Source organism: Portunus trituberculatus, chromosome 24, assembly GCF_017591435.1.
Source record: "Portunus trituberculatus isolate SZX2019 chromosome 24, ASM1759143v1, whole genome shotgun sequence".
Taxonomy (NCBI): Eukaryota; Metazoa; Arthropoda; class Malacostraca; order Decapoda; family Portunidae; genus Portunus; species Portunus trituberculatus.
In genome coordinates this window covers 16234489-16259488 of record NC_059278.1, presented here as the reverse complement: position 1 = coordinate 16259488, position 25000 = coordinate 16234489, and the positions used below count along the sequence as shown (strand labels likewise).

General features: G+C 44.7%; 2 protein-coding genes across 4 annotated transcripts in view; one reads left to right on the top strand and one right to left on the bottom strand.

Moving 5' to 3' along the window:
- LOC123508412 overlaps window positions 1–16899 on the top strand; it is a 57187-nt gene extending 40288 nt beyond the window's left edge. The window contains exons 2-7 of the mRNA XM_045262153.1: window positions 8502–8704; window positions 10370–10500; window positions 10943–11072; window positions 12101–12201; window positions 14198–14345; window positions 15002–16899. Of these exons, the coding sequence (XP_045118088.1) occupies window positions 8502–8704; window positions 10370–10500; window positions 10943–11072; window positions 12101–12201; window positions 14198–14345; window positions 15002–15442 (1154 nt within the window). The 3' untranslated portion in view covers window positions 15443–16899. The remainder of the gene's footprint in view (window positions 1–8501; window positions 8705–10369; window positions 10501–10942; window positions 11073–12100; window positions 12202–14197; window positions 14346–15001) is intronic.
- Window positions 16895–25000, bottom strand: part of LOC123508409 (inactive tyrosine-protein kinase 7-like) — a 79648-nt gene continuing 71542 nt past the window's right edge. The window contains exons 16-22 of one of the 3 annotated variants that reach the window (XM_045262147.1): window positions 23845–24249; window positions 22995–23101; window positions 22264–22413; window positions 21922–22032; window positions 21213–21371; window positions 19397–19540; window positions 16895–19110 (exon numbers count right to left, since the gene is read on the bottom strand). In XM_045262147.1, coding sequence (XP_045118082.1) covers window positions 18955–19110; window positions 19397–19540; window positions 21213–21371; window positions 21922–22032; window positions 22264–22413; window positions 22995–23101; window positions 23845–24249 — 1232 coding nt within the window. In that variant the 3' untranslated portion in view covers window positions 16895–18954. The remainder of the gene's footprint in view (window positions 19111–19396; window positions 19541–21212; window positions 21372–21921; window positions 22033–22263; window positions 22414–22994; window positions 23102–23844; window positions 24250–25000) is intronic. The other 2 variants (XM_045262148.1, XM_045262149.1) reach the window with 2 other exon arrangements.

Here is a 25000-nt window from a genome sequence, read left to right as displayed (position 1 = left end):
CACCACCACCACCACCACCATCACCACCATCACCACCACCACCACCACCACCATCACCACCACCACCACCAGTAGCTTGAAGCCTCTTACTGGATAAAGACTTGTTAATCACACCTTTAGTATACTTACGCGTCACTCCAGTAATTGTGACGTGAGGAGGAGGAGGAGGAGGAGGAGGAGGAGGAGGAGGAGGAGGAGGAGGAGGAGGAGGAGGAGGAGGAGGAAGATGACAACGAAGACAATGGAGAGTTTAAAAGGACGACAGAAGCATAAAAATCACGAGAGAGAGAGAGAGAGAGAGAGAGAGAGAGAGAGAGAGAGAGAGAGAGAGAGAGAGAGAGAGAGAGAGAGAGAGAGAGAGAGAGAGAGAGAGAGAGAGAGAGAGAGACAGAAAGGACACACACACACACACACACACACACACACACACACACACACACACACACACACACACACACACACACACACACACACACACACACACACACACACACACACACACACACGGGTAACTTTCAGTCAGGCTCCGTTACGCCCACTTGCCCATCACTGGTTCGCTCGGACACCTCCCAGGGGCGCCTCAGACCGTGTAATAGAGATCCTGGGGCGCGTGAGGGGACACCGTAGGGAGGAGAAACGAGGGTGAGCAGAAAGAAGCGAAAAAAGGGAGGAGGAGGAAGAGAAATGAGTCAAATAACGAGAAATTAAACGAGTATTTTTTTATGTCCTTCTTCTGCTCCTTCTTCAGATAAGTCTTTAGGGTTGTTAGTATTAGATTGAAGTTTTGAGGGCTAGGATTGGTTGGGTTGGGTTTGGGATACGTTGGGTTGGGTTGGGTTGGGTTGGGTTAGGTTAGGTTAGGTTAGGTTAGGTTGGGTTAAGTTAGGTTAAGTTAGGTAAGGTTAGGTTGGGTTGGGTTAAGTTAGGTTAAGTTAGGTAAGGTTAACGTCCCTAATCTCTTCAGTATCATAGCCCCCGTCAATTATTTCCTCCCCCAATGCGTGACTGTGAAGCGACACGGCCTGGGAAAGGACTCAGTTCCAATCGCAGTTGATAATGTAAGGCGTAGGTGCAGGCAGGTCCCGGGGCGATGGCGAACACAAGTCTAGTTGAGTCCCCCATCAAAGGTCCCCCGCTGGCCTACAGTCCTCCCACAGACGCACCAGTTTCCCGTTTTTTGTGACTCGTAACGGTGAGGCAATCAAGTTTTGTTGCTCCCCCTCCTCCGTGTTCTGGCACTCCTCTCCTTCCCTCCTCCTACTCACAACTGGTACAGACAGCCCCGACAGCCCTCAATGTCACCTCTCTCTCTCTCTCTCTCTCTCTCTCTCTCTCTCTTAAATCTCTGGACTACCAATATTTACTGTTGATAATTCTAAGGTCAGAATTGTTTCATCCTCTTGAGTATTTTTTTCTTTTGTTAGAATAAGTTTAGTTTCAGATAGATGAACCAAACCTAACCTTATCTTGCCTAACCTAACCTTACTTTACCTTACTTTATCTTATCTAACCTTACCTGACCTTATCTTACTTCACCTTACCTTACCTTACATTATCTATTCTAACCAATGATTCCTGCTTTTCTATTTGTTTATCTATTTACTCTATTCCTCCTCCTTACCTCCCCCTCCTTCTCTCCGTCTCTCGTCTCTCCCTCCCTCCCTTCATTGCAAACCTCTTTCCTCTCTATTCCTCCTCCTTACCTCCCCTCCTCCTCTCTGTCTCTCGTCTCTCCCTCCCTCTCTCCCTCTCTTCAATGCAAACCTCTTTCAGCATCCAGTCTCTCTCGCTCCTTACCTCCTTGCCTTCCTCCCTCCTTGTCTCTCGCTCTATCCTCCTTTTTTTCTCCCTCCATCCCTCATCATCTCTCTTTCTCCATCCCTCCCTGTCTCCCTCCATCTCACTGATCCAGCCCTTTCTGCCTGTTTCCCTCTTCCTACTCTCCCTCCCTCCATGACAATTCAGCTTTACACCATTCCTCCACCCCCCCTCTCTCTCTCTCTCTCTCTCTCTCTCTCTCTCTCTCTCTCTCTCCCCAATCCCAAGGGAGAAAAGGGAGAGAGCAAAGGCACACATGCACTTAATATTTTTAATTAAGTTTTTTTTCCGTTGAGAGAGAGAGAGAGAGAGAGAGAGAGAGAGAGAGAGAGAGAGAGAGAGAGAGAGAGAGACGTTTCATCCTTTCACTGTGGGCAAAGTGTAAGTATAAAAACAAAACCAGCACATGCACGCACGCACACTCAGGTCTTGTATATATATATACGAAAGCAAAATAAGGCTCTCTCTCTCTCTCTCTCTCTCTCTCTCTCTCTCTCTCTCTGGGAAATATAGCACATAGGAGAGTAATTATCATCTCCAATTCAGTTTGCAGTAATGTTACCAGTTACCACTCTCTCTCTCTCTCTCTCTCTCTCTCTCTCTCTCTCTCTCTCTCTCTCTCTCTCTCTCTCTCTCTCTCTCTCTCTGGGGTAACTAACGTAAGCCTCACTGGTCCTCTCTACTGTTTGGTGATAAAAAAAAAAAAAAAAGATGAAGTTGCTCCCGAGATTAATTAACCCAAGGCGGGAACAGGCACGTAACTTTTCAACAGTTCCCAAAAAGTTTAGCACGTCAATTAGTACAACGAGGGGGGAAGGGGGAGGGGAGTGGGAGGAAACAAAGGCTGGCCGGTATAACGTCCAGCCCATCACAGAAATACAGTTTAAGTATTTATAATGACGCTACTTTCACCTCTTGAGCACTTCTAGGTCCATAAAATGCTAGTCGTTTCAAGGTGTCAATATAAACTCCCTCAGTGGTTCTCAAACTGTGTTCCGCGGAATCCCATGCAGGGTTCCGTGAAGATCTTTCAAGGGTTTCGTGGCAAAAATCTATATACGTTAGACAAAACCTTACTTTCATTTATTAAAACGAACAGGAATGATAAAAACTAAATATCAAAGGGATGAAATCATTTGTATTTTAGGAGAGAGAGAGAGAGAGAGAGAGAGAGAGAGAGAGAGAGAGAGAGAGAGAGAGAGAGAGAGAGAGAGAGAGAGAGAGAGAGAGAGAGAGAGAGAGAGAGAGAGATCTGAATGAGTATAGATGAAGTCCACTTCCATTTATCGCCTGTAATTACATGTGAGGGGTTCTATCTACATTGGGTGAAGGGGTTGCAGGGGGTTCCGCCGAATACCAAAAGTGCAAAAGGGTTCCGTAAGTTTGAAGAGTCTGAGTTGAGAGCCACTGACTGAACCAGCTTACAAGTGTGGGTTTGAAGGCATTTAATTTATCCCATTCTTTTAGCTAACTCTCTCGGACCTGCTTGGGAATTGGCCCTAAGCAAGCCTTCTTTGTATAACTATTTTTCTTTCTTTCTTTTTTTTTTTTTTGCCCTTGGCCAGATTTTCCCCTCATCCATAAATAAAAAAAAAATAATGCCTGGTTGTTAAATATTTTCCCCTCAGCATTTCTGGATCAATAAGATAAATAAGTAATAATAATAATCAAGTTTTCAATCAAAGGAGAAGGGGGTGTGATGTAATTACTGTTTGATTTGCACATAATTCCTTACTTAATTATTAACGGCGCTACTTTCGCCTCGTTTTCTAAGAACCTTCCAATGAATACAAAGTTAATGAAATGGCTTCACGGTGACACACACAGGAGGGACTTAAGAATAACTGCCATTTCATATTCACTCCATTTCACTCTCTAATTACTCCTGATGGCGTTACTTTCGCCCTACTGAACCAAACACTAACAGGTCATTAATAATCTCAAGCAAGCTAACGTGAAGGAGTGTGGAATAATTCGCGTTTGTTTTTTCACTCCATTTGCTTCCCTAATAACTCTCTAGTGGCAATACTTTCCCTTCCTTCATCAACTACAGAGGCTTATCAACTCTTTGCCTGCCGTTAATTAAGTTTGTAACACCTGTTGTTGTATCAAATAAATTCCCGTGAAAAGCCCACATGCTGTAGATAAAAAAAATGCCTTTGTTTATGGTATCAGATTCTCTTCATCGTATCGTTCACCTCGAAAAAGACAAAATTATATTAGTCTCACTTTTTTGTTCGTAATATTCAAAGCATTCATGTTAGCATGGACAAAGAAAAAACGAGCAGGACTTTAGAATGTTGTCCTTTTCTAGGCGAAAGATGCCATGAAGAGAGTCTGATACAATAAACAGAGGTATTGAAGACTTTAATACAGTGGCAAGTGTGTACATACTTTTAAAAATCAAGGAACTAGTAATGCAAATGCGGCAGAACTGATTAAAAGACTTTAATCCCTTTAATACATAAGTTTCTGAAGCTGTATAAAATGTCCAAATAGTAACCAGAATGAATATGAAAAAGCGGCATGGTACTGATGGGGTTAATCCAATATTGCTTTTTGTTCTAAGCATAAAACTGTCTAGCACTTTAAAGATTAAAAAGAAAAAAGAAAAAAGAAAAAAAAGAAACGTCATGCACTCGTGGTAATGATATAGAACAGCTAAAGACAATAATGTTACAGCCTATTCCAAGTCTCTTTACTCGTTAATTCTACCACCATTCTGCCATATACTTGTTAAACGTTATTAGATCATTAGAAACTATATTATCTCGTGGTATTAACCCCTTCACTACCATAACACGTTCTCATATTCATTCTGCTTACTATTTGGTGATTTCATACACCTTCAGAAACTTTTGCGGGGATTAAAATAGTGAAGACTCAGGCCATTAATTTTCTGACCCCCATAGACCCTTCCTAATGTCAGTAAAATCGTCTAATCACACCAACAATTCATGATAAAAATGTGTTCCAGTCCTGAAGGGAGTTAATGTAAAAGAGCTGACGGGAAACACTACAGTAACATCCTAGTCTATTCCAAGCGTGAAGGCAACACATCTCCATTACTCCCACTCCCAGTACTTCCGCCACACTTGCTCAACACTGCCGACTCATTAAAAACTTCATTCTTTCAAGGTGTCAGTCTCAAAGCGCTGGCGGCAAGGACTTTGAGGTAATTGCTATTTCTTTATTCATCTCCGTAACGCAACCCATTATTAAGAAGTTTGACATTATTGCAGGTTAATTATTCATTTTTCATTAGCCCACTTTCATGGATGTACATAACTTAACCTCAGCTTCTTACTACGACACGACACAATTAGCAACACCAGAGGGAATGTGCGGAGTCTTTAAAAACACCTACAAGAAAGTTTGAGATGAAAAGAAAAGAAAATAAATTGCTTTGATTATTATTCCTTTTTCTTTGGCCCACTCTCACTGACGTACTAACTTAACCTAACCTTCTTACTGCGGCACGACACAATTAGCAGCACCAGAGGCAGTGTGCGGAGCCTATAAGCACCTACAAGAAAGTTTGAGATGAAAAAAACCAAGTTGGCTATTCCTTCCTGGTTCAAAGACTGGACGTGGCAAAGATGTGTCAATGACTGATAATTAGGGAAAAGTGTACCAAGATGACAGTAAAAGGGTAAATTGTTGTTAATATTAACTCTTAAACTATCATACACCACCAAATACTAACAAACCTATCCATATTTACGAACATCACCTTCCCTATAGACAGCATAACATGACAAAAACATACAGCATAACATATTACGTCACAAGTACGCAAATAAGAATAATAACCTTAATTTGAGCGCAGATACCGACTCACACAACACCAAGGGACATATCAATAACAAGTGTTTGAAAAAGAAAATATTTGGTGTTAGCAGTAGACACCCTCCTTCCCTCCCTCCTTCCCTCGTCATAAACACACAGACAAGAAGAAATATAACCTGAATTTGAAAGCAGACTGACTCAAACCGCACCGAAGGACATAAACAACACGTGTCTGAAAGGGAATTGGTTAATAGGGTTAGCAGTAGACACCCTCCTTCCCTCCCCCCCCCTTCCATCGTCATAAACACACGGACAAGAACTATAATCTAATTTGAAGGCAGACACCAACTCACACCGCACCGAAGGACATAAATAATACGTGTCTGAAAGGGAAGGTTTATAGTGGTAGCAGTTGACACCCTCCTTCCCTTCCTCCGTCCCTACCTCCTTCCCGCCAACTGCCTCTTCACTCATAATTTACGTAAACTTACTTCATTCCTCCTGTCACAAGTTCCGCAGCTTCTGCAACTTCCGGGGATCATTCTGGGTTTCGTTATCACTGGGAAAGTTTCGAAATGAGGCGAATTCAGGCACAAATCACACGCAATCCCGGGCACTCCCTCAGGCAAACAAGGCAACAACGAGGACACCTGACGGCCGCTTCAGTACTAGTTTTGTTTTGCTTTTTCGCGCGCTTTGGAAAGTGTGGAAAAAAATTAACTAATATATAAAAAAAAAGAGAGTGGGAGGGAAAATATTGAAAGAAGCTTATTATTTCGTTATCCCTTATTTTCTAGACTTCTCATAGTGCTAAAATAGCAAAAGGAGACGGAAAACTTAAGATACAATAGATGATGGAAGTTGCTTGTTATTTCATCATTTCCTTTGAGACTCCTCGCAGCGTTAGAATGAGTGAACCGGTTTTAAAAGTATTACTGAAACACAAAAACAAGAAAGCTGTTTTTCTTTTCATTCTGCTCACTTTTTTCTTCTTTTAACGAGTCATGATGATGCTAGAACGATTAAGTAACGGTAATATAGCATACTTCCAAGCTAATTTCGTCTCCATTGCCTTCGTTTTCAAATTATTACTATATGATATAGCGGAGTAATGTCTGTCTGATGATATTGCTCTCTCTCTCTCTCTCTCTCTCTCTCTCTCTCTCTCTTCCTTATATGTCTATTACTAGTTCAAGAACGACACGAGGAAATACTGATGCATGATTCAGGAACTAACCTCCATAGCCTAAATCTTCGTCTACAAACTACTACTATAAAAATATGAGATAAATATATGCTTCATGGAACTGCCTCAACTTTCTATCTTCTTTGTCTCTTTAATGGAGCAATGACAAGCAGAATGTGGCATGACTTTTAAAGAGTTATGTCTGCATCGCCTCAAGCACTGCAAATAATGACATCGTATAAGGTGACCGGTGAATGCTTTTGTTTCCCGTTGCCATTTTCATTTATCATTCCGTGTCACTGTGCAAGGAGGAGGCTGCTGCAGGGTTTCTTATTAGTGCAGCCCCTCTAGTTGGAGTGAGGCTTTGGAGGTTTGAGAGTTGGTGTGTCAGGGCTGAGCTAAGAATTAAGGGCACGTAAATCGCAAAGGAGAGAAGTTCAGAAAATGTCATTAATCTATTGGACTATTGTTATTCTAGTATCGTTATCAGACGTGTCGATTATCATTATCATAATCAGTAGTAGTAGTAGTTGTAGTAGTAGTAGTAGTCGTAATAGTAGTTGTACATGTATATACAAGGTGTAGTTTATCAAGTAGTTATATTATGTAATATGTAAAAGAGATTATCACCATTGTCATTAGTATTATATCTATTAATGACTAATAATGAAAATAATAATAACACCTTAATCACTTTTTTTTTCTTTCCCTCTTTTTCTTCCTTCCGTGAAATGAAGACTGAGGCACACACAGCACCACAATCTCTCCCAGGACACCACAAAATCAGTACCACAAGATAACCAGTTAGGCAGATAACTTAAACAACCAGCAGGCCACGTCAGCAGAAGGGTCAAGGCAGTAAGGGGGACGAGGAAGGAAGTGAGTGCGTGGGTGTGGAGGGTGAAGTGGGCAGTCACGGAGCGTAGTCAGCTGACGGGGCCTTTCCACTTATGTTTTCCTATTTGTATTTCACTGGTGCGGGTGGACGGCCAGACAGGCAGCCCTTGAGTTCGCCCTGCGAGTGTGTCAGCGAGAGGGAGAGAGAGCGAGCGGCCGGATCTTTTTCTTTTTCTCTTCCGTTTTCTTGTTTCAGTTTGAGTCTCCCCTGCACTTATGGTTTGCTGTTGTTATTTCAGGGTTGGGACGCCTTGTTCTTTGTCTCTCTCTTCTCTTTCTCTGTCCGTCCGTCCGTCTGTTCTGTGCTGTCGCCTGTCATTCCTTGTTTTGATTAGCTAGCATTTCATTCTTCTCTCATACTTTTTCCTCATTTTTTTACATTATGTTATAGGTCATAAAAAAATATGCCGTTTTTATTCTCCTAGTCTTTCTCTCTCAGTGCCACCGCCATCCTCGTTCCCCCACGTTGTTGTTATTCTTTTAATTGCCATTACACTTTATTCTGTAGCGTTATTTCTCTTCTACTATAGCTCTCCCTTCATCTTTTTATTGTTCTCGTTTTCTTTTTCTTCCTCTGGCCCTCAGTGTCATTTCTCGGTCTTCTCATGTTGCCCTTTCCCACGCGTGGCGTCATTGCGTTATTTGGCTGCTCTCTCTCTCTCTCTCTCTCTCTCTCTCTCTCTCTCTCTTATTTGTTTGTCCTCACGCCTTATTCCTTCTCATCATTCCTATTTACTCGCATTAACACCTCATTGCGTTGCCTCTCAACCTTACTAAATTAACTATTCATTAACGCTGTTCCTCTTTTCAGTGGACATCAGCAGACACTGTGATGAAGAGACCATGGTGATCGAGGTGCGGGACACCGGGAATATAGGCAGTGTGGCGGTGAAGGGCTTTGATTTCATTGATGCTTGCCGTGCCCAGAAGAACGGCGACATATTCTTCCTCGAACTGAGCCCCAACGGGATAGCGTGCGGCTGCAACTCCGTCAGGGAATTTATTAATTGGCCGGTGAGTATGAGACTGTTTGCTTCCGTTTAATCTTTGATGTCTCAGGTTCTTTTTTTTTTTCACGTTCTACAAGGTCAGTTTATTTCGTTCGCTTTATTTATTTGGATTTTCAAGAGTTTTTTTTTTTTTAGATTGTATTTTCAATTTTTTCTATGGTTGTATTTTCAAGAATGTTTTTTTATGGGAGAAATTTTCAAAAGTGTTTATTTTCTTTTAAATATTGGTGATTTTCTAGTGTTTTTTTTTTTTATTTGTGTGTAGTGTTTGTTTGTGGTGGGATTTCAAGGTCATTGACAAGAATATGGTCTTTTTATTAATTTTCTTCCTTTTTACTGGGATAATGAGCATAATAACACAAGAGAACCGAGTCTAGCTGAGAAACGTGGGCGTGATGATGAGTCTGCAGTGAGTTATGCTTCCTCATCCCTTGCATCCTTGAGTCCCACGCTGCCTTGGGTCTCTTGTAGCCTGAAGGAAGCCAAACACGCCTGAAGGATGCTCTAAATTGCCCTGCAGATTGATGCTACTTATTCGTGGTGATGGCGGTGGTGATAATGGCGCTCCCTGTCTCTGTCTGACTCCTTTTTTTTTTGTTATTCTCTCGTTAGCGGTGATAACAAGGCGTTCCTAAGGCTTGTTATGATAATGTGAGTGTGTGGTTGTGTGTCGAAGTACTACATTCTCTTTGTGTTTATATATATATATATATATATATATATATATATATATATATATATATATATATATATATATATATACACACACACACACACACACACACACACACACACACACACACACACACACAACGGAAATCACGCAGTCCTGGTTATCAATGTCCGGAAAATGACGAGGATTAAGACTAATTTGTTCGTCAGCAGTTGCCTTTCAGTGTGACTGTCGTGAAAGTACGACGTGTGCACGGTGTCACTTACGTACAGAAAAGAAAAAAGACCCTTACCGGTGTAGTGCGCGTAGCTTGAAGTGGAAAGTACTTAAGTTATATTTGACTTTGATATCAGAGTGTATATTGAAACTGTTACTCTCTATTGTGTTTTTTTTTTTTTGTGTGTGTGTGTGTGTTGATGAGATGTAACTGTATCGTTTGTTTGTTTTTCTTTCTTTTTTTTAGTTTTCTTATACAATTTTTCTTTTCTCTTCTCTTTTTACTCTTATATCATAATAATGGTTTCGATTCCATTTACTCTCCTCTCCTCTTGTCTTACTCTTCTTTGTTCTCCTTCCTCAATATTTTTCTGTAATTTTGTACACATTGTCTCTTGTCACTCCTCCTCCTTCATTATTTTTGTTATTTTGCGCCAGTGCTGTTGTTTATCTCTTCTTTCTTTTCTTCCATCATTATTGTTTTGCCTTCATACTTTGTTCTGTGTCCTTATTCCACTCCGTCAGTATCTTCACTCTCTTTACGTTCCCTAGCTCTACCATCCCTCCTCTGCATTGTCTTATTTCTAAAGAGGGAAAATCTAGCCAAGAACAGCAAAACCGATTAAACAAAAAGGTCCACTTAGATGCTAGTTCCCAAGCAGGTCCGAGAGAGTTAGTTTTGAAATCTCCCTCTTAAATGAGTTCAAGTTATAGGTAAATGGAAACAGAAAAACAGGTAGCGCCAGTATTCTCATGCTCCTCTACCTTCTCTTCCCACAGAACAGGAGACGGTACAGTACTATGCTACTCATCAAGCTCCACAACGGACAAAGATTCACGCAGAATGTCGAATGTATAGTCAATGATAGAGAGAAGAGAGACGTCCTTCCCCCAGAATTTATCGAGCCTGAGTAAGTTCACCCTCTCGCCTCTCTCTCTCTCTCTCTCTCTCTCTCTGACTGGTACTTACATAAAAATGCTCATGTCATCGCTCCGCCTTGCTATTATAGAACACTGTGGCTAACTACCCGTCTCCTTGCTGGCGCCTCTCCCGTTAACCCTCCTCTCCGCCTTGTCCCGCCCATACGCTAACCTCTAGCATGCCTCTCACACCTGACTCATACCGCGGGCACGAGGGAATGAAGTACGCACAGCTGCCGTCCCATCATTCCTATATTGTGTAGTCCCCCCTCCACATGAGCACATTTTTCACGAGTCATCCCCCTTCTCAGTCCCACAAAGAAAACTGGCGTCATTGTCCTCAGGTGGCCTTGAGGAGCGCAGGCAATCACGGTGCTTGGGTACAATACAACACGGTGGCTCATGTCAATCTTCCCTTTCTCTCTTCCTCAGCTTCATCGAGATTACTTCAGAGGTGTCCGGCACTGCTCCCATCCCGATCCTGAACGTGGGTGTGAGGCAGAACGGACAGCTGGTGGGTGGACAGATCAACGTCCGGCCAGGCACGCCACTCACTATGGAGGTTAGTGAGCGGTGAGCGGTGGAAGGTGAACGGTGTGGGTGAGGGCTTTTCTCAGCGCCGCGCCTCCCTCACCCCCTCACCCCGACCCGACAGCCACAGGGATGAGCTAAGCAGTCAGTAGTAACCCATTTTATCCCGCTCTGTCTCTCGTCTCCGAAAGGGCGAGAGAACTGTTTTCTCCGTCCGCGCTTTGTTTTCGGAGTATGTGTGTGTGTGTGTGTGTGTGTGTGTGTGTGTGTGTGTGTAATTCACCTCGGTCGCCTGCTGGTCACCCAGCCAGTCTTCCACATTACGGAGCGAGCCCAGAGCTCATAGACCGATCTTCGGGTAGGACTGAGACCACAGCACACTCCACACACACCGGGAAAGCGAGGCCACAACCCCTCGAGTTACATCCCGTACCTACTTACTGCTAGGTGAACAGGGGCCACACATTAAGAGGCTTGCTCATTTGCCTCGCCGCTTACCGGGACTCGAATCCGGCCCTCTCGATTGTGAGTCGAGCGTGCTAACCACTACACTACGCGGTGTGTGTGTGTGTGTGTGTGTGTGTGTGTGTGTGTGTGTGTCTAAAGGACGAGAATAGGATTATCAGTGGATAATGGATAAATGACCATGACTTTACTGTTTATCTGTGTATTTTTAGTTTAATCTCCCTCTCTGCTTATCATTTTATAACCTGGTTGTGATTAACAATCATCATGTATCAGTAATAATAATAATAATAATAATAATAATAATAATAATAATAATAATAATAATAATAATAATAATAATAATAATAGCAGTAGTAGTAGTAGTAGTAGTAGTAGTAGTAGTAGTAGTAGTAGTAGTAGTAGTAGTAGTAGCAACAGCAGCAGTAGCAGTAGTAGTAGCAGTAGTAGTAATGATGATAACAATAATAGATATAAGAAAGCAGGAAAATATCAACCCAATCCTTCCTTTCTTTCTATCCTCACAATCCACCAAGTCCCTTTTATCCTCAATCCTTCTTCAAGTTGTTCTTCATCGACCCAATCCTTCCTCAGGTATTCTTGGACGACGTCTCAGCAAACATCTACGGGATCCTGATGCACAACATGGAGGTGACTGACATGGCTAACAAGCGGGAGACGATCATATTCAATGGGTGAGTGCCTGAGAGTGCCAGAGCGTGAGTGAGTGTGTGATAGGGAGTGAGAATGTAGCATGAGGTTGTGGAATGAGAGACAGGGAGGTGTGGTAGAGTGTAGCAAGCGTGTTTAGTGTGTTTTAGACGTTGGATGAGGGAAAGCAAGGTAATAAGTGAGTGTGCGAGTGTGCCAGAGTGTGAATGTGTGTGCCAGGGAGAGAGAGAATGTAGTATGAGGGTGTGGCACAGTGTAACAAGGGTGTTTAGTGTGTTTTAGACGTTGGATGAGTGAAAGCAAGGTAATAAGTGAGTGTGTGAGTGTACCAGAGTGTGAGTGTGTGTGCCAGGGAGAGAGAGAATGTAGTAAGAGGGTGTGGCAGTGTAGCAAGGGTGTTGTGTGTTGTGGGTGTTGGATGAGGGAAAGCAAGGTAACGCATAAGTACGTGACTGTGGCAAAGTGTGAATGTGTGTGCTAGGAAATGAGAATATAGTACGAGAGTGTGGTAGAGAGTGTAGCAAAGGTGTTCAATGTGGTATTAACGTTAAGTGAGTGAAAACAAGGAAAATAATCAGTGAGTTTGAGTATTTAAGTAGAAAAGTTACTGGGATGACCTGAAATTGACGAGGAAACAAGTAAACAGCTGAGTGACAGATGTTCGAGGTCACGATTAATGTTGGTGGTGACCGTAATGATGATAGTGATGGTGGTGGTGATGGTGGTAGCAAGGGAGTGAGAGAGAATAGAATGACGAGCTGAATCAGGTGACCAAGTTAGTAAATATCACAGACAATAAAAGGCTACAGTCAAGAAATGCCAGCCGTGTGTTCGTCGACTTGGGGAGCTGACATCGTGATATACAAGGACGAAATGGCAGAGTTTACTAATGCAACGAGTGAACCTGAAGTGACAAAGGAAATGCCACGCAGCGTCACAGGTACAATACGTTACAGACACACCTGACACAAAATGGCAAGGTTATGCACCACTGTAACATGTGGCCGTGTTGTTTGACATACATACATACATATAAACACATACGCATACATAATATACATCAGATCATTAACAGGTAGTAATTATAGCGTTGATTAAAACTGCATGAATAATTAAAAGCATTGAAAGAACATATATAACCCTGATGCGTTTAATAATTCACAGCAGTAATGAAAGGTTAGAGGAGATTGGCAGAGGATGGTGACAGAGTATGACAGGGGGGTAGCAGGGGAGGGAACTGGTGGCAGAGGTATTGGAAGAGGCAGGAAGGGACAGGGAATGGAGGACGCGACAGGGGGATGCTGAGGAGAAATGGAATAGGAAAGGGTGGAGATGGATAGCAGAGGATGAGAGACGGTAAGATAGTAGGATAGGAAGCAGTGTTTGGCAGGGGCAGCAAGGGATGGGAAGTGACATAAGGAGAATGAGGAGTGATGGGATGTGAAAGAAAGACAGAGGATGGCAGGGGTTACACAAATGACTGATAAGTTGGTACGTGTGTGTGTGTGTGTGTGTGTGTGTGTGTGTGTGTGTGTGTGTGTGTGTGTGTGTGTGTGTGTGTGTTTTAAGAGTATGTCAGTTCACCTTTCCCAGAACCATCAGCTCCCCATCACGTGCGTCTCCACACCTTGAACTTTGAAAAAAAAAAAAAAAAGTCGCTTGCTATTACGAGATTTTCACAGCCAGAGAATGTAAGAAGAAATGTTCTCACTTTTTTTTTTTCCTTTTTTCGTAACCTAAAGTAAAGGATGCAAGTTCACCTCTGACTCTGTGTGTGTGTGTGTGTGTGTGTGTGTGTGTGTGTGTGTGTGTGTGTGTGTGTGTGTGTGTGTGTGTGTGTGTGTGTGTGTGTGTGTGTGTGTGTGTGTGAAAAACTCACGCTAAATTTCACACCTGACTGCAGATTTCATGTATAAAAAGAAAAGACAAACACTACAAATAGCAAATCAAAAACATTACCTGATCTTGTCGTTCCCAGCATTACCTTCACCGCCCTCATTATCTTCCCCATTCCCGCAGGTGTTCCGTGGATCCTGTTCTCTTCGACAACTTCGTCACAACAACCGGTGACTATGTGTCCGCCAAGTTCAGAGCATTTAAGTTCCCTGAGACCAACTACGTCCTGTTCCGAGGCACCGTGGACGTCTGCCTCGATAAGTGCCAAGGGGTGAGTCAGCAGTGCCATAGTGAACAGTGCCATTGCTTGAGTCATTTTTTCGAAGTGCCATTCCTCGAGTCATTTTCCATCAAAGCTTTTCATTATGGTTGTTATTTTTTTCAAGATTTGGTTTGAATAGGTTTGGTAGAAGTTTTTGGTCTTTTAAGCTTACTGGAAGATTGCAAGAGTCATGATTCTCCTAAGCTTACTGTGATGGTTTGTTGTAAGTGTCTTGGTTGTCTTTAAGTCTAATTTATTGGTTTTGGTGCAAGGTTTGGGTTCTCTTAGGCTTAGTGAAATGCTCTCATAAAAGTTTCTGGTTCAATTCAGCATGACTCCATAGTCTGGTCCAAGTTCTCTTAAGCACATTCACGTTAAGATATCCTGTACATGACAGTCTGCACTCTTGGATAGCGTGAATACAGAATATCGCAGCAAAGGTGAGAGCATTTCCACAGTAAACAGAGCAGAGGGAAGCAGATGTAAGTAAGCACAAATGCTCAAAAGATATCCCAAAGTCGATTGCGTGAAGTAACCTCCTTTTATGCCGAGAACGGAGCAACAGACTATCGCAGTTCATTTAATAGCAGCTTCACAGAAAACGAAGAATAGACTGGAGTTTCAGGGCACACCTCAGCATTCCGGTAACATTTCTTCTCCCTCAGATTGCGTGCAGCAACGGCCAGGTGGGGTACGGCCGACGACGAAGAGGCATCGACGACGAGGTTCCTGACCCTAACAAGATCTTCGAGGTGACCATGATGACCATACTGAAGATAGAGGAGCCACTCAACGGCACCATGAGCCTGGAGAAGAGGCTGGCGGAAGAGGTGCAGAACCAGGTGGCGGAGGAGTTAAAGACGATGGAACTCGCTCTGCAGGAGATGAAGGAAGAGAGGATGTTGATGGAGCAAGCACTACGGGAGGAGGCAAATCCTTGGAGAAGACCTGCCGTTGTGTCTGTGATTGGGGAAGACCGAGCCGCCATGCAGTCCAGCGAGGGGCGGGAGCCTGGCTATATCTACTACAACAGTGCCGAAACTCTCAGCCAAAGTTTCCTGATGGTGGGCGTGACTGCTGGCGCTCTACTCGCTCTCCGCGTGTAACGCTCCTCACCACAGCAGGAGTAACACTACATCTTGCCCTCCTGCTTTCCTTCTTGGTTCTTCCTTCCTCCTCTGGTCCAGTGCGGCGAGGCGTCATAAAGAACTAAACAAGTACTCACGGACAAATTTTTCGTAATTCTAGATTTTGTGGTGAGGGATTGTCCTGCAGGTTTATTCGTGCTCCCTCCACCTCTGCTGCTCATGCTGTTACTGCTATCTGATTATACACCAAACCTCCCACACCTGCCTCTTCGTTGGGCAGCACGCCAACACTTCCCGGCGCACACAACACCCGCGACCCAGCCTTCTCTCAGACTGAAGGCCTCACTGCATTTCGAACACCGCGTCTGAAATTCTCACGACCCGAGCTGTGAACATCGAGGGTGAAGGGCGACTGTGTCTGTTCGTGGAGGCGATGCTTGACCTGCCCTTTATTCCCTTCCTTCTCTTGCTTCTGGAATTCTTGCCTTGCCTGTGCTCACCCCCTCGCCCCTGGCCATCCTCTCCCCGCCGCAGCAGGTCCTCGCCGGTCGGCTTGGCTGCCTTGTTTACTGCATTTCTTGGCTGTCCTTCACTGAGGGTGAGACTCCCTCAGGATGGTTCCGCCATCTTGATATTGAATGAGCTTTAAAGTCTTCTTGTGCATCACTGGCATTTTCAATGTAAGTTAAGGTCTTGGTAACTCCCAATCCCTACATTTCCCTGCCCCCAGCCCCCCCTCCCCCACCAAACTCCTACCCAGCCCGGACACCATCAGGTGACCACTGGGCCACGAATGTCTTCCACCTTTGTCAGCTTCAGAGTAATTGTTTCACGTCTCCAATTTTGTGCCACAATAGTTTATATAACTAATGGATTTTGTAAGTGTCATAGTTTTGTAAGTGCAATAGATCCCAATATCAGTTTTGTACATCAAATATGCATTATGGATTATCAAGGATGTTCACCGGACAACCCACAAAGTGTAGCTGTTGTAGACAATGACACGGAGCCTCTGGTGGACGCCCGGCGTGCAGCGTGCAGCATGCTGCCCTGGGCGGCCAGGCCTCCTCTCGCAGCTCTTCCGTCAGTGTGTTATTTTAACTGTAGGGTAAAGTGACTGGTGGTGGGAGGACACAGCCCTCTGTGTCCCGCCTGTGTGTTGCCTCTGCTCCTAATGTTCGCCGCCACGCACGCCACGCCAAGCCGCCGCCGCCGCCGCCAGTCGCGCCCCCTCAGGCGTGCTTCGCTACCCTTGCAGGGCGTGGCAGCGCAAGTGGTGCCAGGCGGCGTCTTGGTCCAGACTTGTCAGTGCCACGGCCAGTTGTCAGTCAGAGAGTAGTTTGCAAACTGGCCTTGTCACACACGTCTCCAGTGCTGGCCTCGGCGCCGTAACAACAACTAACAAAGTGCTTGTACAGCTGTACAGTAGAATAATGTCACATATTAACTGATGTAAAATAAACTGTGATAGTTTCCTTGATCTTTTAATGGATACATGACATAAGGCTTTGGCAAGTAGGACACCAGTAGGGCAGCTCTGATCCGCGGATCTGGCAGCCAAACCAATAACAGACAGCTAACAGGAACACGCTTCACTAAAAGATGCACAACACAACATACTCCTGCCAAATCATATTCAACGGGCCTCCTTAAAGCTTGGTCAGTTAAAGCTTCTTAGTACTTAACAATTTTGCATGAAAATAAATACTTAATAGACACTTACAAACCAAGAATACAAAACCACCAAACAGCTCCTCTGTAAGACACGCGGCGACCACAATTAATAACAAACAACTCTCTCCTCACCTAACAGCCGCGCAGGACACCTCTTTCTCTCTCCCCACACACACACACACACACACACACACACACACACACACACACAGGAACGTATCACTAATTAACCTATAAACACCTTGCCGTATACAAAACACCTGGATACATTACTATTGCTCTCCTCCCAGCACAAACACAAACACATATGTACACCAAACAAGCAGAAAGTCATGTACAGCAACAGGAGAGTCTCAACAAAACGAAACAATAAAAAACTTAAACACGAACAAACCAAAAAGGGAAGAAGTCCTTTACTTCTCCCTTCAAACAAACTTAAGAGTACCAAAGAAGTGAGGTAAAAGTTGACATCACTCCCTGGAATGCATAAATACCTTAGAATAGACATTGTTCTATATACAAATGACTTCCATCTTGCTGTGACCTTCAGATCCACCACCCGGGAATTCACACAATCAACAAAAAGCAGGAATGTTGAAGTCAAATATAACAAAGAAAATTCATCTAGTGTTTTTTTCTTCCTCCGCTGAACTCAAGACTGACGCAATGCTGACTCGAGACAATGGCGATAAAAAACTACCAGTGTAACAATCAACAACACAGGAAGATAATTGCCGTAATACTGTCTTCATAACGGCCCAACATCAGCGCCATCTATTAAATCAGTCACGCAACAATAAAGGTGAATTAGAAAACGGAGAACCAATTACAAGAACAGTAGAAATAGTTTTGTTGCCCTTGACCAGTCACCTTGATACGTAAACACAAAATGAATAATTGAGTGCCATAGTTACGGTTAAGGGAAGTGAAAGCTGGATTATCGTACGCTGGCAACCTCGATATAGGAATCTTTTATCACTGCCATTAACAAATGCAAGCACCAATGGCGAACACTGCATGCTTTATATACAGTCAATTTTAAGTCAAAAGTAACAAGTACAATTTCAAGCCAGCGTTTATCAGCAATAGAGATACGAGTAAATAAGTATTTGTAAGTAATAATAATACTATCTATAAACCGTACCGTATGCATAGTTTGAGGCGCTGTGCTGGTGGGTTGCCCGGAGTACGATAATACAACACGCCCCTCCCCACCACCATGACCGTGAATCTCTATAGACAGCATACATATCTGCCCACCAAACCCCTCCTGGCCTTCACAGCCTGCCCATGTCCTAGTGACGTTATGAGCACACCACACTCCTCCTACACAGTTCACAGTATTGAATCACCTCTAATGACACTTCTCGCCTCTAGTTACCTGAAGATACGTAGTTAGTAGTGAGCGTCCTATAATGAACTCCTGCGACAGTACAGAAATAGAAAGCATATAATTACACCTTCGATACCTTCTGCTAATTACTTTTTCCCCACTTGGAGATTATTATATGAAGATTACTTTCTATATCTATTGAAGAGATTCTGCAACTGTACACAAATAAGAAAAAGAAAAGCAGATGAGTATTGATACCTTCAAATACTTCTCGCTAATGACCTCTTTTACCTGTAATTACCTGAAGGTCATTATTCCCTAGGGCTATATAGGAAATTCGGCAACCATACATAAATAAAAGCGAATAATGATGCACTGTATCTTCAATCCACTGAAGGTACTGAACATCTGAGTTACGCGCCCTAACCTGAAGGAGTGGCGGCGCGGCGAGTCCTCATCGAGAGAGAGAGAGAGAGAGAGAGAGAGAGAGAGAGAGAGAGAGAGAGAGAGAGAGAGTGTGTGATCAAGTGAGGGCCTTCAGTGCGTCCACCATGACAGAAATGGAGGGCCGCGCCTTTGGAGACACTTGCCAGCACGCCATCAGCAGCGCCTCTAACTCAGGGGGTGTCTTGGGAGGCGCGGTGCATCTCAGCTCTCCTCGCTCGGCGGCAACCACGACCTGGGGCGGGGGGAGGCGGGGAGTGATTGGGAGGAATGGTAAAAGGGAAAAGTGGGCGATAGAAGAATAGAGCAGGAAAAAAACAAAATGCAAAGAAAACATTTAAAAGTGCCAGGAGATGACTTAAAAGTGATATAAAGCAAAATAGACAACCAGAAGAGGAAGAGGGAAGAGAAGGGAGGAAAAAATCAGTCTGTTCTTAAATAAGTGATAAATAGAAATCACAGCAAATGGCAAAGTGAACATAATTTCAACTAAAGCTCAGGTGTAGGTGCGTGTGTCTCACCTGGTGGTCGGTGAGGTCAGCGTGGGGAATGGCCGCCTGGGTGAGCACCTCCCACACAAGCCACGCCCACGAGAACACGGAGCTCTTCATGCTGTGCTCCTCCTCCAGCAACGCCTCGGGGGCCAGCCAGCGCACGGGCACCACCTGCACACATAATACTGCCTTGCGGTATCCACTCGGGCTAAAGCTTATGCCAGGTTCAGATTTACTTATACTTAATGACTGAAGGTGTATTTCAACCGTTAAATAACAAAAACAAACAGATACTGAATGAAAAAAAGATATTTAGTGGACTTCAATGAGAGAGAGAGAGAGAGAGAGAGAGAGAGAGAGAGAGAGAGAGAGAGAGAGAGAGAGAGAGATGGTGCCATCGGGTGTTTTGCCGCCAGGGAGAGGCTGACAGGGAACAGTGAAGAGGCGCCACCTGTTCAGTATTCCTCCCTGCCTCACTCCTCGCTGACTGCGGGATCAAGGCTGCGGCGGAGGCTGCGGAGACAGTCAGCCTCTTCCAGTCTGCCCTTTTATCTTTGCAGCCACAAACTGTGTTTGCTGCTGCACGGCGGCACGGTAACACGTTGGCACGGCGGCAGGGCGGCACGGCGGCACGGTTCAATGCTTCCCTTGCTCGCTGGGTCCGCCGCAACTGTTGCTTGGCATGCCACCAGCGACACTGCAGGAGGGCCATCTCTTTCTCCTCGCGTCCATCTCTTGTGTTTTTAGCAGATCAGCGTCATTCTTTTGCTTCTTTTGCTGAGGACACGCACGTACTTCAACACGCAGTTTTCGCTTTACTCGTTTGATTGAAGGAATTTCAACTGTGCGAACATTCCTTTCAGTTGTATGGCAAAGTCGAGCAAGAATGTCGAGAACATGTACAGCACTATTTCTTTTCTCTTTGCAAGTCAAGCTGGGAGATCCTCCCTGATTGATGAGATTTTGGTCGTTCCTTGCAATGGTGACCACTAAGACCAATTTCATAAGTTAGGGCACGTCTGGCATTCACCACCCTCAGCTACTCGCCACTACTGTCCGGCGCCGCACTCACGAGTCTGACTTTTATGATGCGCTCATCTCACGTAACTACACCACAAAAAATGACATATGAATCACACTTATCTTAATTCCACTTATGTGTCGCTTTTTTCCCTAACAAACTTCACCAAAGATACAAACATACTAAATGCATGCAAAACAATAAATCTTTTTGTAAATTAAGAGGGGACCTGATAAAAATATTTAAGTGGTATAAAGGTTATAATAAAGAAGACATGAACGAAGTTCTTAGTATCAGTAGCTGGGACAGAATCAGAAATAATTGGTTTAAACTTGAAAAATTCAGGTTTTGGAGAGAAATGGGAAGAAACTGGTTTTCAAACAGAGTGGTTGATGAGAGAAACGGATTGAGTGGTCATGCTGTTGGCGCTGAGTCAGTAATGAGCTTTAAAAGAGGGTTAGATAAATCTACGGATGGGAATGATAGTTGGAATCAGGTAGCTTTGTTCATACAGACGACTGCCACGTGTAGGCCTAGCGGCCTCTTGCAACTTCCCTCTTTTCTTATGTTCTAATTTTCTAGGAATTCTTTCTTCTTTTTCTTTCCCCGAACATCTCTACATGGGATCAATGTTTTGACACCACACCTAAGCCCGGAACTGCTCGTGTGCATCCTCCTCACGCCCACCTTCACGCGGCCCATCCACCTCTCAACTAAACACAGGAAGCTGAACCCAAACACTGCACACATCCCGAGACACTCCTGGACACATGCGACCAAGGAAACTAGTCTTGTTGCTTCCTTCCCCCGCCTCTCACTCACCTGGTTCCTGTAGGTGTGGTACTCAGAGGAATAGGCGTCCCTGGTGAGTGCCGGGGCCGCTAGCTTCACTTGCAGGCTGGAGGTGACGAGGCAGTTTCTAGCAGCCACGTCCCTGTGAATGTGCCGCCGCCCACTCAGGAACTCCAGCCCCTCAGCGGTCTGGCGAGGCGGGAATATACCAGGAGGCTTAGTGTGGCTATCAAAAAATGAATACACTTGTCATTCTACTCGTGTTACAAATCTAGTCACGTCTCCCTTTACTTTTTACAGACCTGGTTAATGGTCGAGTGCGCTCACTCCCAAAGTCTTTAGTGTTTTCCCTCAAGTCTGAGTTCCCTTGTCTATTTCCTCCTTACAAAATCTGACAAGTGACGGATTGTTATTAAGAGTCGTGTTCGATAAGGTTTCAGCGGTTGTTGGCGATTACCTCAAACAGATTCTCCAGTAGTGTTTTCAAGACTTTCCGCAATTGTAGTGGTTTCAAAAAGGAATCTACATCACCAACACCTACGAGACTAACAATCTGTGTGCGGCCTTTGAAAGATATGATGAGAGAGCAAAACAAGAACACGGATCTACACCACAAGACTTGAAATAATGAAAAACGCTAAGCAGAATGTAACGAGTGGATATTAATGGAGTGTACCTGCGTGTGTGTGTGTGTGTGTGTGTGTGTGTGTGTGTGTGTGTGTTTCGCAGCGACACCCACCTGCAAGGCGAGGCTGAGGGCGTGGGGTAGGGCAAGGGGCGGGGGTCGGAGGCTCCCTACAGGCCGCGGTGACTCCTTCCGCGTAGCTAACAGGAACTGCTTCAGGTCACCCTGAGGGAAGTGTCACGAGTGGAGAGGCCTGTTAGTCTCTCTGCTACTGCTACTACTAGGCCTATTACTACTACTACTACTACTACTACTACTACTACTACTATTACTATTAAGATAACAACAACAGTAACAATAGCAGCAACCACTACTTCGACCACAATTACTACTAAAACTACTACTACCACTACTACTACTACTACTACTACTACTACTACTACTACTACTACTCACCCAGTCCGTGTATTGGGTGAGGAGGAGGTGAGGGGTGTGGGCGGTGCAGAAGGCAATGGTGGAGACGAGGCTGGGATGCGGAGGGCCCCCGAACATGGCAGCCTCCCGACACACCTCCGCCAGCTGGCTCTCGTCCCTCGTGCTGATCACCTGATGGACGAAAAAGAATCACCTGAACGGAGGAAAAATCATACGAAGAAAGGAAAAAAATGCATCTCCAGAGGGGGAAAACTACGTGTAGGAGGGACTGAATTAGGCGCAAGAGGGGAAAACGAGGTGGGAGAGGGGAAAAAAAGCAAGAACAGGAGAAGGGAAACTATACATGGGTGAGAGAAAAAATATGGAGGGAGGAAACTAGGAACAGGTGAGGGGAAGTGGGTGACAGGAGGGAGGGGAAATTTAGGGAGGGAATTAGATGCTTTGAGGAGGAGGAGGAGGAGGAGGAGGAGGAGGAAGAAGGAAGGAAGGGGAAAAATTAAGGAGGAGGAACGCAAGAAAACACAAAGGAAGAACAAATAATAAGTCTTGGCAGGGATACTTGTCAGAACAGTAAGAGAGAAACGATAGCACAGAAGAAGAGGAAGAAGAGGAGGAGGAGGAAGAGGGGGAGGAGCAGCAGGAAGAAGAGGAGTAAGAGAAAGAAGAATATGTTGTCTGTACTGCTTGCTAAGAGAGAGAGAGAGAGAGAGAGAGAGAGAGAGAGAGAATGAAGGGTAACGACAATGCCTCACCTTCACCATCACGAGGCTGTCAGGGTCAGGTGGCGCCTCCTCCCCTTGAGTCTCGTCCTTAGGGTTCCTCAGGCGCGCCAACTGCACCTCCCCAAACTCCCCGTGACCTGCAACAGAAAATGGGGCTCTTATCAACACCATTCCCACCACAACACCATGACACAACCACAGGGATAGGTTACTTTTGGTCACGTTTGTCATGGGTGGTGTAGAGTAGCCAACACCGCAACACCACCACACTACCACATCACCACACCACCACAACACCACCAAGGAATGATGTCAAGGAGAGGAAGAGACATGACGGAGCTTGGTAAAGAAAGAAGAGGAAAGAACACGAAAATGAATAAGTGAAAGGAGAGGAAAGGAAAAGAGATTGAAACAAGGAAAGACATCAAGGAAAGAAGAAGAAAGGACAATAGATTTAACAAGAAAAGATATTAAGGAAAAAGAAAAGGGGAAAAGGGTAAGATGTTTTAGCAAAGGATTATATCAAGAAAAGCATAAGAAAAGAGACAAGAGAAGGTCTTAGCAAGGGAATAAATCAGGGGAAGCAGAGAAAAGATAAGGACAAGAGAAGGTTTAGCAAGGGAAGCTGAGGAAAGAAAAAAAGGGTAAGATGTTTTAGCAAAGGAATATATCAAGGAAAGTAGAGAAAAGAGACAAGAGAAGGTTTACTAAGGAAATATGTCAAAAGAAACGGAAAGAGACAGGAGAAGGTTTACTAAGGGAACATATCAAGGGAAGCAGAGGAAAGAGACAAGAGAAAGTTTATCAAGGTAAGACATAAGAAGAGGAAAGGACGAGGGACATTTAGCATCAGGGGTAAACAAGCAACGCAACACACTACCTAGAGTTAAGAGGACCTGCAGGTTTTCCCGCTGGATGGTTGGCTTGTCCTGGGTGGGGGTGTGACCAGATGGTGCCGCATCAGGCCTCATGTACAGGTGATCGCTGAGGCCCGTGGGGAGGCCGCTCTGGGGTGACGGGGAGGAGTTGGGTTGCAGGGGCGAGGAGTGTCGGGTGGAGGCAGACGATCCCCCAAGTGTCTTAGTGGAGGCTTGCGAGAGTCCCAGGTGGGTGGAGGTGGCCAGGGTGTGAGTGGACACTTGGGACAGCTGTACGTGGCAAGGGGGGTCCAGCCTCCCTACTCTGGTGGCGGCCTGTGCCCCCACCACGCCGCCTGGAGGAGCAGCGTACATCAGCCTCTCCGCCTCCTCCGGCCGCTGGGCTGCCTCACTCACTCCACCACCTCCTGACGCAACAACGTGTTACTCCTAGCTACCTACCGACCCTATGTGTGTGTGTGTGTGTGTGTGTGTGTGTGTGTGTGTGTGTGTGCAGTGTGGCACTCTCCCCTGATTTGTTATGCATCATATGTGAGTGTAGCGTGTTGTTGATGTGCTACTCAATAATGTATGTTTTGGTATGCATCATGATAAAGACTAGATAAAGAAGATAACAAGGGAACTACGCCAATAACAACAACAACAACAACAGAACAACAATAGCAACAGCAACAAGTACTCACACTCCCATACACCAAAGAACCCAAACACCAAACCACATCTCCTCCTTTCCCCTTCCTTCCAAACCCTGACACTCTCCCTATCACCCTGACCTGACCTTTGGCCCCTTGACCCTCAGCCGTGACCTCGGAGTGTCCCGTGGCCTGCCTCTCAGCACAACACAAGCGAGGCAGCCCGAGCGGTCCACAGGTGTCACGAAAGTCAAACAAACACAGAGCAAAAAAGTAGAGATAATTGGTTTGCGACACGAAAATATGAATAAATAATAGACATACAAAAGAAAGACAAAGTACATAAAGGTTACATATAGATTAAAAAAAAAAGCTGGAATGGCACTAAACATTGATGAGTACAAGCACACAAAACACTACAATACACAACTCATGCACAGAGATAAGGTAGGTTTCATAATCACTCAGCTGAAAGTACAAATGATAACAGCACAATAGAGAAAGCCACTAATTACTAACAGGTGAC